This window comes from Nansenia antarctica (genome assembly GCF_963989245.1).
Source record: "Nansenia antarctica genome assembly, chromosome: 9".
Lineage (NCBI taxonomy): Eukaryota > Metazoa > Chordata > Actinopteri > Argentiniformes > Microstomatidae > Nansenia > Nansenia antarctica.
In genome coordinates, this window is record NC_137679.1 from 3,581,430 (window position 1) to 3,595,247 (window position 13,818).

General features: G+C 48.2%; 2 protein-coding genes across 2 annotated transcripts in view; one reads left to right on the forward strand and one right to left on the reverse strand.

The window, feature by feature from the left end:
- Positions 1-5,453, reverse strand: part of ticrr (TopBP1-interacting, checkpoint, and replication regulator) — a gene marked incomplete at its 5' end in the record, with an annotated part of 28,936 nt that extends 23,483 nt beyond the window's left edge. Inside the window, 4 exons of the mRNA XM_080539159.1 lie at positions 1,844-2,090; positions 2,610-2,851; positions 4,106-4,415; positions 4,761-5,453. Coding sequence (XP_080395285.1) covers positions 1,844-2,090; positions 2,610-2,851; positions 4,106-4,415; positions 4,761-5,453 — 1,492 coding nt within the window. The remainder of the gene's footprint in view (positions 1-1,843; positions 2,091-2,609; positions 2,852-4,105; positions 4,416-4,760) is intronic.
- LOC308165161 (NACHT, LRR and PYD domains-containing protein 12-like) overlaps positions 1-13,818 on the forward strand; it is a 436,373-nt gene that overhangs the window by 196,856 nt on the left and 225,699 nt on the right. The gene's annotated exons all lie outside the window — the stretch shown is intronic.

The following is a 13,818-nucleotide window of genomic DNA, read 5'->3' on the forward strand; positions in this document are numbered from 1 at the left end:
TTCTTACATTATTTTACGTTGTCATCAAAGCGATACTTATCAAATAGCTAAAAATGTTGTCTTAACGTTACAGTGCTAAGAAGGCGCGTTCTACTATGAGATGAGTGAAGCAAAGCAAAACTTTTGTACTCTGTACAAGTATTTATTTTTGTTTTTGTATTCTTTTGGTTGCCTAGTGCCTAGCCTACCTCATTTTACTCAGCAGTTTGCACCCTCTACTACTCTTTACATTACATTACATGCAAGTGATGCCAGAAATAAATCTGCAAAGTTCATTAAAATATCTATTTTTGAGTGAACAATCATTTTAATTGTCTTTATTTTTAGTTAGCACATGCCTACAACAACAACTAACAACTTCAAGCTAAATTTAGAAGCTGATTTAGAAGATGATAGCTAAATAAAAGCGATTGAGTAATTGTGCGATAAGCTGTAATTTATGATCCGATTAGTCGACTAATCGTTAAAATAATCGGTGACTAGTCGACTATGAAAATAATCGTTTGTGGCAGCCCTACATGTCACTCATAAAGACCTCAGCATGTCACTCATAAAGACCTCAGCATGTCACTCATAAAGACCTCAACCTCTCACTCATAAAGACCTCAGCATCTCACAAGGTTCCCACACCTTCTGAAACATCAAATTCAAGCACCTTTCAAGGACTTTCAAGACTCAATTCCCTCAAATTCAAGGACCCAACACGGCATAGTTTGAGACAGAACCAGTTGACGAGGTAAGTAAAACATTTTTGAATATATATTTATTTATTTTTTAGAGAGAGAGAGGGGAATTCAAGCACTTTCAATGACCCATGTCTATTTTCAAAAACTTTTAAGACCTTGATTTCTTTCTCTCAAATTCAAACTTTCAAGGATTTCAAGGACCCATGTTTTGTATTTCATGGGTCTTATAATATACATATATATATATATATATATATTCAGATAACATATCATGTAAAACCTAGGGTAAATATAGACTACAACAGTACATGCTTTATTGGGTATATTTAAGCAATAGCTCACGACAGGCCGTGGTATATGCTTATTATATCACAGCTAAGGGGCGTTGTTCGGCCCGACGCGAAGCGGAGGGACGGCAACCCCCTTAGCTGTGATATAATAAGCATATACCACTGGCCTGAAGTGAGCTATTGCTTTTATAAAACGGTTACCAACACTGTCAATATGAATTAGAAAAGCACACTCAAATTCAAATAGTTTTTATTCGTAATTAATCATCTTAAATAGTTCCCCTCAAATAAAATAGTTCCTCTTATTGCAGTTGGTCGCTAAGCAACAACACTAACATTCTTTTTCATTAACCTAGGCTACTAGCATTGTAGATTTCATAGGAATTTAGCATTTATTTACACAATTTCATTATTTGCATCTATTTATTTACATTAATTTGGATGTCTCCGTTGATTGTACACCCACTAAAAAAACTGTCAACGCGCGGCTGTAGTGGACGCAGGCAGGGCACTCCGAAAACGTCTCGACACATTTTCAAACAGGCTTTATTTTGATAAACAGACCACATATTGGGAATCTACATGGTTACTTTGGGTAGGATTTTTATTTTTATTTATTTTTAAGTTGATAAAATGTCCTTGCGATTGAATTAAAAGTCTGTTATATTTGGAATGTTGACCGTGAAACAGGCGTATTCATTTCGAACTGTGATGAGGCTCTACTAATCGTAGCTGTGGTATACGCTCAATATACCACGGCTATGAACCAATCAGATTGCTTGATTTCACCCATCCGTTTTATAAAGGTGATTATATAATTGAGTAAAATAGTGTCTTGATGACTTTTCAAATTCCCACACATCTCACCATCAGAGCTGCTCCCCGCTTCCTCCTCTGTGATGTCATAGGCCGTTCCGAGGACGTCTCTGACCACTTCAGGCAGGTCCGGGGACGCGGTGTCCTCCGTCGCTATGGCGACCACGTCGTCTTCGGAGGTGGTTGTCATGACGACGTGGGCGTGGCCAGGCGGGAGGACGGTGAGCAGGGCGGTGGAGGCTGACAGGGGCGACAGGACGGCCGAGCAGAGCAGGCCTCGCTCACTCACCTCCGCAAACTGGAGGGGGAACAGAAGAACAGGCGTGGTTAGATGGGACCGGAGGAGGGGTTCTACTTTAGAGTAGAAGAATTGGCGGCCCGCCACATTCTCAAGTAATTATCGTATTTTCTGGACTATAAATCACACTTTTTTTCATAGTTTGGCATCCCAGGTTATGTTCTTTATGCTACTATGTAGCTGAATAACTGTTAATGTGTTACGTTAACATACCGGACACCTATTCAGCCTGTTGTTCTGTGTTCTATTGTGTAGTTTAACAACTTGCCAACTTGCCATTCCAGATTAATTCCAGAAAAATAATCATTTGTATTGTATTATTATTGTATTGTATTGTATTGTATTGTATTGTATTGTATTGTATTATACTGTAATGTATTGATTTTGTGTGGACCCCACTAATAGTAGCCATTGGTTAATGTCTAATGGGGATCCAAATAAACAAACAAACAAACAAACAAACATATGGTTGTGGGGTGGGCCCTTGTCTAAACCCCCCCCCCCCCCCGTGAAACGCACCATGTGCAGAGCGCTAGCAGAGAGGTCCCTCAGGAGGCGCTGGCAGGCGGCCTGGGCGTGGTCGTGGTCGTCGCTGGGACACTGAAGCACCCAGGCCTCGGAGCGCCCCCCCGAGAGAGAGTGGGGGTCCCAGCCCTGGAGAACCCCCTTCAGACACACCTCCAGCGGCACCGGGGGGCCTCCCCCCCTCTGGCTGTGCACCAGGGGCTCCAACGTCACACCGCAGCTCTGGGGAGCATCGCCTGTGATTGGTGGAACAACAAGCAGGACACAAAGACGACAGTTTTGTTAGAACAAAGACGGTCATATTCCACTGACAATTAAAAAAGAAAAAAAAAGAAATATATAATATATATATATATCCTCAAAAAAACTGTTCGGAAACGTTATTTCGGTTGATTATTCCTCCCCTTTAATAATACCAATTGGTATTGTATTTTATATCGTTGGAAAGCCTGATTCGTCACCTTGACAACGAGGTACAACTTGTAAGGATCATGCAATCGTAGAATGAGCAACACAGCTAAACGTGTGGGTAGGGGCTCAAACGTTTTTGCCAAAAACCCCTGCAATATTCTTCTGTTGGTATTCACTCTCGCTTTAAGTTGCTTGGTGGATTGGATGATTGCACTCTCCCACAGTAATAAGGAAAAAACAACACATATTGGATATAAAATACAATACCAGTTGGTATACAGAGCGGAACCAACAGTAGAGTGTTGCAGTGTTGAGACCCTCTTCTGACCCTCAGCACTGCGTCTCCTAAAGACATCCGCTTTCCCCTCTACTGTGTCCCTAAAAACTTCTATTGCCTCCCTTGTACTGTTTCTCTGTTTCTCCAGTGTCCAAAAAAAAAACTAGGTTTAGAAGAAGGTGATAGAAGAAGGTTTTTCCTTCTATCAATGGCCCCGGGCCTGAGCTGGATTACTCTTCCTGCTACGACTGATGGATTGATGACTCACTTGCTTAGTATTCAAATGTATTGATTGTAAGTCGCTTTGGAATAAGGCGTCTGCTAAATGCCAAAAATGTAAAATGTATTATTAATGGGGAGGAATAATCGATCGAAATAACGTTTCTGAACTTTTTTTGAGGAGTTTATATCTGCTTGACTTAATGTGTATACAATAGTGGACAGAACAGTTATTGTAGTTGATATGGCATAATTGCCTAAGTCATATTTTGGCCAAATTGAGATATCTGCCTAACTCTACTCTCCTAACACTGCTGATTCACTGTGCATTATTGCCAACTATGTCATCAGAATGCTTGTTACATTCCAACATCACTATCTGCCCAAGTCATCTCTTTGACATAGGCATTTTTGACACTACATACAAAGATGGCTCGGCTGACCACAAGTGAAGCACGACTTGTGGTGCACTTGTTGTGCATGACAATTATGCTACGAGGCTAACGATATACCTGCTTGACCTAATGTGCATACAATAGTGGACAGAATAGCTACTGAAGTTGACAGGTTAAAGGTCACAAACTTTGCCCCCCCCATCGCAGAACTCCTCCGAGGACAGGAAACGCCAGGCGGTAGAGTCGCTCTGAGGACAGGAGGTACCCGATGCTGGAGTCCAAGGGAAAGGAGGCCTCCCCCCCCAAAACGGTGGGGGTGGGGCCGGGGGGGTGCGAGCCGAGGTCAGTCGAGTCCAGCTCTGACTGAACAAACGAGGGGTTCTGTTTCTGAGGACAGCAGAGGTTCAGCAGGGCGTCCATGGGCACCACTCTGCCCCCCACCTGCCTCAACACCTCAGAGAGGCTCTCTGAACCTACGTGGTCCTCACTCTCCATCACCTGAAAAATGAGAAAGAGGAGGTAAAAAAAATAACGTTATGTTAGGTTGACAGACACAGTGACATAACGAGTCTCTCCAATTGGGGATCAGGGTTGCCAGATCATATGGGGCGGGCTTTTATTTTTATTTTACAAACATCATCGGCAACAGACATACAGTTTAGGGGGGCAGGAGATGGGCACCTGCCTAACAGTAGGACTAATTAGCGGTTTTCTGACAATATAGGTTTTGGGGCTGGTGGTTTTTGGTGGATTTAGCGGCTTTTAAGACTCAGTGGTTAGGCTGGAAATTCTCAGTCAATCGTATCTGGCAACCCTATTGGGGGGGATACACTTCATACATACCTGGAGGTATGAGGAGCTGTCCACCCAGTGAAGGACCACCTGACGTTGGACCAGCATGTCATGGAGCCCCCTGGGCAGGATGCGGTCTGACAGGTCTGTGTTACCCCCCTCACTGTTGGCGAGGGACACATAGTCCCCCAGGTCGGCCTTTGAATGTGGACTCTTAGACAAGAGGAACAACACGTTCCTCCCTGACCCTGACAGGTCCTCCTCCACCGGTCCAGTGACACCCTTCACAGCTCCTCTATTGGACTTCCTCGGCCTCAGGGAGAGCTTGGTGGGAGAGGTGATGTCAGGTCTGTCCCATTGGAAGTCCAACAGGGCCTCTTTCAAGGCGTTCTGCACGGATCCAGCGGGGTTGGGAGGATGGTGCCTGGGTGGTGGTGGCTGAGTGACCCATGAGCTTGCCCCCTTGTCGTCCCTCCTCCTCCTCGCATCATCCAATTTAGATTGAAATTCCGCCTCGAAGTCCTCGAAGGTTTTATCTCGCAGCTCTTTGAAGTCCGAGCCCCTGGAGATGAGGTTGGCGTGGCGTCCGTTCCTGGACTGGAAGAACTTGTAACCCCATCGCACTTTCTCGAAGCCATACTTGTATCCGAAATGAAGCAGCACCCTGAGGACCCCCTGGGGCTGCTTCAACGAAGGACTTTCATCATCAACATCAATAACAAACACTACGTTATGCAAAGCCATAGCTGCTGGAAAGAAGAAGTGACATCCTTTTTTTCTTAGCAGAGAAACATAGCTATTTGAATTCCTGGTCAATTCAAGGAGATTCACTCGCTGGGCTTGCTTAACGCAGCTGTTTGGGCTTCGAAAATGACAATAAGAGTTGAGCGACACGTGTCATGCTCACGCTGGGCGAATGAGAAAACAGATCCAGTTCCAATTCCACCAATCACAGCAAGAGGGCGGGACACCGAGGAGTCAGAGGCTAGCTGACTTTAGCTGCTTTAGCTAACACGGTTGTTTACGAGTTTATATCTTCACTTTTCTTCTCTTCTCTTCACCCGGAAACAGACCCCTGCTCAGACAACCCAGCGGAGACGAGTCGATTAAACGTATCCAATATGTGTTGTGTTTACTTTACAATATTAAAAGTTATCTATCAAACATGACTGTTGGTTGAAGTTTCGCCATTTTACTATTCTCCCTATCGTCAAACTCTTCGCGCTTCTGACTCGGTGTCCCGCCCTCTCGCTGTGATTGGTGGAATTGCACTGGATCTGTTTTCTCATTCGCCCAGAGTTGAGCGTGACATGTGTCGCTCAACTCTTATTGTCATTTTCGATTGGATGAATGTAACCAAAAATGCCTGTCACATCAACATAAGGCCGTTGATTGGACATAGAGAGCAGATGTCTCCACCCCCCTGGTATGACGCGCTGGGACCAGACTGTATACAGGAGACGCCGTAGATTTAAACTGTATCTTATGGGAGAGGCTTCTTTGTAGCCAATGATTTCAACTGTATCATATGGGAGAGGCTTCTTTGTAGCCAATCATTTCGCTTACAAAGGTTTGACTGTTCGAAGTTTCAGAATCAGAATTATTTTATTTGGCATGCAGGAACATACATTGACTTGGTGAGGTTGATGCATGGGACATAAAAACAACAATATATAAGAAAAAAAATAAGAACAATAAATGATGTAGGCTGTGCGAGGCTTAGTAATTGATATGTATTTAATGACATATCTTAGAGGAAACCTAGGATATTATTTATTATATTTTCATAAAATGATAAGGATTACAAGACAGTGTACAAAAATAGCACTATCCCCGCCACAGTGAAATGCATTAATTTGATAAAGTGTGTACTGTACAATATGAGAAAAAAGTGTGACATTGACACGTCGCCCCCTTATGGTTAAACGTGTGTATGGTCTGTTACGTGCTTGTGTTGACACATCGGTGCAAAAAATCCCCTCTCGTTTTTTCGAAACACATACTGTACGTGCTGCCTCGAATTCCACCTTCTCGAGGAAATGTCGGCTATGTTACAAAATGCGTTCTTGCCCTCTATCTGTTCTGTTCTGTACCGAATGGTAATGCAAATATGTTTAGCTTCATGTATTTTCTCAATAAATCATCAAACGGATAACTTCTCACGCCATTGGCTTGACTGGTTTACGTCAAAGATTATAGAATGAATATCTCCCCCCACCTCTGTTTAACCTTGCTTTAGAAATTACATTGTCTAATATCGCCCTCTAGTGGCGATTAAATGTAACATCGCCAGCATAGTCGACCCAGAATTTACACTTGAATGAAAGGCTGAACGAAAACGAGGAATTAACAAAATACGAATATTTGTATTTGAATCAAATGTAGAATAATTGAAACCTTTAAAAACGTAATCTTCAATCAACTCAAAAGCTCATAGGCCTGACATCAAAACCCTATCCACATTTCACGTAATAATGGTCATAGTTCACCGTTATTGGTTGTAATTCATACCCATGTAATACATCGGCCGCGTTCGTAAATTCGCCGGAGCGCATCCTGGGTTCGACGTCATAAAGGAACCAAGTAATTTAATTGGACAAGAGGCAGTGACGTGTTCGCTCAGGTGCTCTCAGAGCTAATTTACCAACGCGGCCAATGTATGACACTCATGTTATATATATTTTATGGCCCATGCCTTGTTCCTCCAATTTCCCTTTTATCCTTTATTCAAAGTGAACTAGAAGAGTTCTGACTGAGTCCCCGTTTGCGGCCAAATACAATACTGCACTCTGTGCCAAAGAATGACTTCTTGGAATAAATCTGAACAGAAATAGACAGTTTTGCCAGACATCAGTGCCAGCCAATGCTATACAAACAACCAGGCAGCTAGGCCTTTTCCCAGCCTCTCCAATCTGAAAAAAAACAAAGTGTCTATAATAGGTCTTCATTTGGGTTTTGTCCTTTTTAGGGGCTTCGTAGGTTCCTCAGCTGCTCGCCTACTCCGTGACATAGGATGCACAGGAGCAAGGCATCGGAAAGTCATGAAAGAGCTGGCTGAGGAGGCGGAGAAAGGCAGCTTCTGGCTGTGGCTAAGAAGGAAGCATAAGGGTTGGGGGGCGAACAACACCTAGGGCATCAGCAGGGGGTGGCAGGGAGAGATCCCTGCCATCGCTCCGCCACCAGGAGATGTACTGGGGTTAAAGGAGCGAAACGTCAATGACTGGTGGTCCCCAGCTGATGACCCAGTTAGGCCCACATAGGTGTTCAGTGAGGTGTCACAGCACACCTGTTCTAAAGGCACTGTTGGAGGTGCGTCAGGCAGCAATGCCCAGCAGGAGTACCATCACCTGTATCATGATTTGTTTAACCTGGAAGCATCCAGTGACTACTGTGAAAGGGCAGTTGGCATCCAGGGAAGACTGGAAGACAGCCAGGAGAGACTGGATGACCGCAGGAAAGTCTGCACCGGGAGTGGACGGCTAGTTACCTCACCCACTTGTCCCATAAAGGGACACCCTAAAACTGACTACGAAGACAAATAAGAAAAAACAACCCGATGGCCCTCCGAGAGGCGGGATGGAAGAAGGGCCAATTCAAACGGATTTCTCGGTAACGACTGGAACGGACATAGACAAAGATTCTTGGATTATGAGAAGATGCAGGTGTGGGTGGGAAAAGGTGACCACCTTCCGAGGTCTACGGATCCACCAGGGAAGGAAAAAGTGTGAAGAGGGAGGCCATCAGCAGCAACATTGCACTGCAACCGCAGGTCAGACAAGAGGAACCCAAAGCCAGGTGGCAAACCACAGTGCTGAGGGATCCAACGCTGCTGAGGAAAGGCAGGCGGAGGACACAGGAGGGCCCTCGGTGGACACCAATGCCTCTGAGGGGGGCACCGCTGAAGACACACACAGAACACAAAGCAACCCCAACAGCCAGGGGCAAAGCCGGAGAACAGAGAGGAGAGAACCTGGAAGGAGGCAGCTGGTCAAATGGCCAAAGGCAAACGAGGTTGCAGTCTGGCAGAAGCTGGACAAGGACCTCAGTTTCATCCTAGATCATTCACTGCGTGGCCAGGTGGACACCAAGTTGAACTGCATTGGAGACATCTTGTATGATGAATGCAGAGGCAGATTTGGAGTGATGGCTAAAAAGCGGAGATCAGGCCCAATGCAGAAGGGGAGAAGGGAGAGAGAGATTGAGCAGTTGGTGAAGAGGCGGCGTCAACTCCGAAAGCAGTGGAGGAAGGCAAGTAGAGAGGAGAAGGAGGGCCTGAAGCCACTGTGGGAGGAGGTGAAGGTAAACCTTGCCAGCCTGCGAAGGGCGGAGCGCATTCGCAAACGCAGAAGGCGGAAGGAGAAAGAGAGGAGTAACTTCTTCAAAAATCCCTTCAAGCATGCGAGACAGCTGCTAGAGGACAAGAGAAGCGGGAAGCTGGAGATTACTAGACCGGAGCTAGAGAATCACATCAGGGAGCAATACAGTGACCCAGCAAAGTCAACTCCGCTGGGATCCCCTGGATATGTTCCCCGCCCAGCTCCCCCAGCTTTCCTGTTTAATGCTGCTCTCCCCAAACTCAGTGAAGTAGCAGACGTGGTCCGGAAGGCAAGAGCATCCTCAGCCCCAGGCCCCAACGGGATACCATACAAGCTGTACAAGAACTGCCCAGGAGTCCTGAGACACCTGTGGAACCTGTTGAGAGTGGCTTGGAAGAACCAAGTCATCCCTTCAGAGTGGCAAAGAGCTGTCACAGTTTTCATCCCGAAGGAGCAGAACTCCACTACCATCAGCCAGTTTAGGAGTATCGCTCTCCTCAATGTTGAAGGGAAGATCTTCTTTTCCATCTTGGCTAGGAGGTTGACCAGCTACCTCACAAGTAACGAGTACATCGACACCAGCTGCCAGAAGGCGGGTGTGCCAGGCTTCCCAGGGTGTGTGGAACACTCTGCAGTAATATGGGAGCAGATCCAAAGGGCGAAAAGAGAGAGAGGTGACCTGCATGTCGTGTGGCTGGACCTCGCCAACGCATACGGGTCTGTCCCCCACCAACTCATCGAGTTTGCCTTGGACTTCTTTTACATCCCAGTCTGCATTAAAGCCCTGGTAGCCAAGTACTTTGAAGACCTCCAGATGTGCTGCACCCATCAGGACTTCACAACAGGCTGGCAACAGTTGGAAGTAGGCATTGCCATGGGATGCTCAATCTCCCCCATCCTGTTTGTTGCAGCCTTCGAGATCATCCTCATAGGGGCCAGGAAGATGGTCGGAGGAGTGAAACTGCCCTCAGGTGAAAGGCTACCAGCGGTGAGAGGCTATATGGACGACATCACCACCATTCTCCAGACAGCAGCGTGTACAACAAGACTGCTGAAGAGAATAGACGAGCTTGTGAGCTGGGCGAGGATGAAGATCAAACCCCCCAAATCACGCAGTGTGTCTATCAGGAAAGGAGTCAGAAGCGACAACACCATCTTTGTCGCAGGTGGTGAGGACATCCCATTGCTGGCAAATCAACCCGTCCGCAGCCTGGGTCGAACCTACACAGCAGAGCTTTCTGACAGGCAGATGGGGGAGACGGTGAGGAAGCAGCTCGCAGATGGCCTGGCCAGGATCAACCAGAGCCAGCTCCCCGGAAAGTACAAAGTATGGTGTTACCAGTTCATACTGTACCAAAGGGTGATGTGGCCTCTGAAGATGAGCGAAATCCCCTCCTCAGTGGTAAGCAAGATGGACGGGCTGGCAAACTCGTTCATCAGGAAGTGGCTGGGACTGCCAAGATGCCTCTCAGACGTGGGCCTCTTTGGTAGGAACACGCTTCAACTGCCACTGCGATCCATCAGCTCTGGATACAAGCAGGAGAAGGCTCGGTTGGTGCTAGAGCTGAGGGAATCCACTGACCAGCTGGTGAGAGCAGCGGGCACCCAGATAAGAACTGGAAGGAAGTGGAAAGCCCAAGAGGAGGTTGATTTGGCAATCGGCCAGCTGAAGCACCGCGAGGTGGTCGGCAGAGTCCAGGAGGGTAGAGCAGGCCTTGGAAGGGGCGAGACTCCCTTGTTCTGGTCAAAGGCTTCCAAAGAAGATCGAAGAGCCATGGTGGTGGCAGAAGTGGCAAGAACTGAGCAGGAACGCCTTAACATAAAGGCGGTGTCCCAGGGCCAGCAAGGACGCTGGACGTCATGGGAAGGTCTCACAAACAGGCCCATGTCATGGTCTGACCTGTGGAAGATCCCCCAAGCTAGGCTCAGCTTCCTGATCAGAGCAACATATGACACCTTGCCTTGTCCCCGAAACCTCCACCAATGGTTTTCTGCCGAAGAGACCTGCCCCCTTTGCAACACCATCAATGCGAGCCTCCAGCACATCCTGACAGGCTGCAAGACAGCGCTGTCCCAAGGCCGCTACACATGGCGACACGACCTGGTGCTGAAAAAGCTGGCAGAGGTGGCAGAGACATGCAGACAGGAGGCAAACAGCAGACCTTCCGCTCCAGACAGACATCCCATCCAGTTTGCAAGGGCTGGAGAGAGAGTCAAACCCTCCCGTCAGAGAGATACAGCAAGACTCCTCGCACCGGGTAGTGAGTGGACCATGAGGGTCGACCTGGGGAGACAGCTCCAGTTCCCCAGGGAGATCGTGGAAACATCGCTCCGACCAGACCTGGTCATGTGGTCAGAGGCTTGCAAGACAGTCCTTCTGGTCGAACTCACTGTCCCTTGGGAGGGTGGTTTGGAGGCAGCCAACGAGCGGAAGCGAGCCAAGTATGCAGATCTGGCGGCGGAGTGCAGGGAGGCTGGCTGGAAAGCCGTTACGTGCCCTGTGGAAGTGGGGTGTAGGGGCTTCGTAGGTTCCTCAGCTGCTCGCCTACTCCGTGACATAGGATGCACAGGAGCAAGGCATCGGAAAGTCATGAAAGAGCTGGCTGAGGAGGCGGAGAAAGGCAGCTTCTGGCTGTGGCTAAGAAGGAAGCATAAGGGTTGGGGGGCGAACAACACCTAGGGCATCAGCAGGGGGTGGCAGGGAGAGATCCCTGCCATCGCTCCGCCACCAGGAGATGTACTGGGGTTAAAGGAGCGAAACGTCAATGACTGGTGGTCCCCAGCTGATGACCCAGTTAGGCCCACATAGGTGTTCAGTGAGGTGTCACAGCACACCTGTTCTAAAGGCACTGTTGGAGGTGCGTCAGGCAGCAATGCCCAGCAGGAGTACCATCACCTGTATCATGATTTGTTAGATGTGATTATTTGAACTCGGCTTTATGTGTTTACATGACTGGTCCAGTAAAACAGTACCAAAGATGGAGTGGGCCAGTGTAACCACATTAAGATACATTCTTATCCTCTGAGAGTGGGCCAAGACTTCAAGGCCAAGACTCTCTCCCTCAGCCACTCAGAGACTCACCCTCACTCTCCACTTTTAAATCCCACCTCAAAACCTACCTGTTCTCCCACGCATACAACCTCCCCTACCCCTAACCATCTCCCCTAACCCTGCCACCCCCCTCCCCCCCTGGACATGCATACAACCTCCCCCTCCCCTAACCATCTCCCCTAACCCTGCCACCACCCTCCCCCCCTGGACATGCATACAACCTCCCCTACCCTTAACCATCTCCCCTAACCCTGCCACCCCCCCTCCCCCCCTGGACATGCATACAACCTACCCTACCCTTAACCATCTCCCCTAACCCTGCCACCCCCCTCCCCCCCCTGGACATGCATACAACCTACCCTACCCCTAACCATCTCCCCTAACCCTGCCACCCCCCCCCCCCCCCCTGGACATGCATACAACCTACCCTACCCCTAACCATCTCCCCTAACCCTGCCACCCCCCCTCCTCCCCTGGACATGCATACAACCTCCCCTACCCCTAACCATCTCCCCTAACCCTGCAACCCCCCCCCCCACCCCCCTCCCCCCCTGGACATGCATACAACCTCCCCTACCCCTAACCATCTCCCCTAACCCTGCCACCCCCCCCCTGGACATGCATACAACCTCCCCTACCCCTAACCATCTCCCCTAACCCTGCCACCCCCCTCCCCCCCTGGACATGCATACAACCTCCCCTACCCCTAACCATCTCCCCTAACCCTGCCACCCCCCTCCCCCCCTGGACATGCATACAACCTCCCCTACCCCTAACCATCTCCCCTAACCCTGCCACCCCCTCCCCCCCTGGACATGCATACAACCTCCCCTACCCCTAACCATCTCCCCTAACCCTGCCACCCCCCTCCCCCCCTGGACATGCATACAACCTCCCCTACCCCTAACCATCTCCCCTAACCCTGCCACCCCCCTCCCCCCCTGGACATGCATACAACCTCCCCTACCCCTAACCATCTCCCCTAACCCTGCCACCCCCCTCCCCCCCTGGACATGCATACAACCTCCCCTACCCCTAACCATCTCCCCTAACCCTGCCACCCCCCTCCCCCCCTGGACATGCATACAACCTCCCCTACCCCTAACCATCTCCCCTAACCCTGCCACCCCCCTCCCCCCCTGGACATGCATACAACCTCCCCTACCCCTAACCATCTCCCCTAACCCTGCCACCCCCCCCCCCTCCCCCCCCTGGATATTGCTGTGTTAATTGTTCCCTGTGCCTGTTCGTTAACTCTGTGTTCTATGTGCTCATGTTATCTGTTGCTTGTTGTTTCTGTGTCTTCTGTTTTTCCCATATTGTCAGCGTCTTTGAGCCCCAGAAAAGCGCTATATAAATACAATGAATTATTATTATTAGGCTATTATTATTATTATTATTATTATTATTATTATTATTATTAAGGGGCGGTACATTCTTTGACTTTTAACATTGACATTGACATTTATCCAGCCCATCCCACTTGTTTATCAAAGAAAGTGGGGAGATCGTTTTTGTTGTTGTTTGAATTACTTTTAAGGTCATAAGGTGGGTGCTGTGTTTGTCATTTTAAAGCTCAGCTTTTATAGTTAGTGGTGGTGTTAAAACCTTTCTAACTAATTCTATAAGTACTTTTTAATGTGTTGTAAAGATGTCAAGAACTAAGTCTGTTACGATTACAGAAGAGCTGGAAAGTGGCTAGTTTCGGGACATTCTGTATATTTGGGTTGGAGAGGCTTAT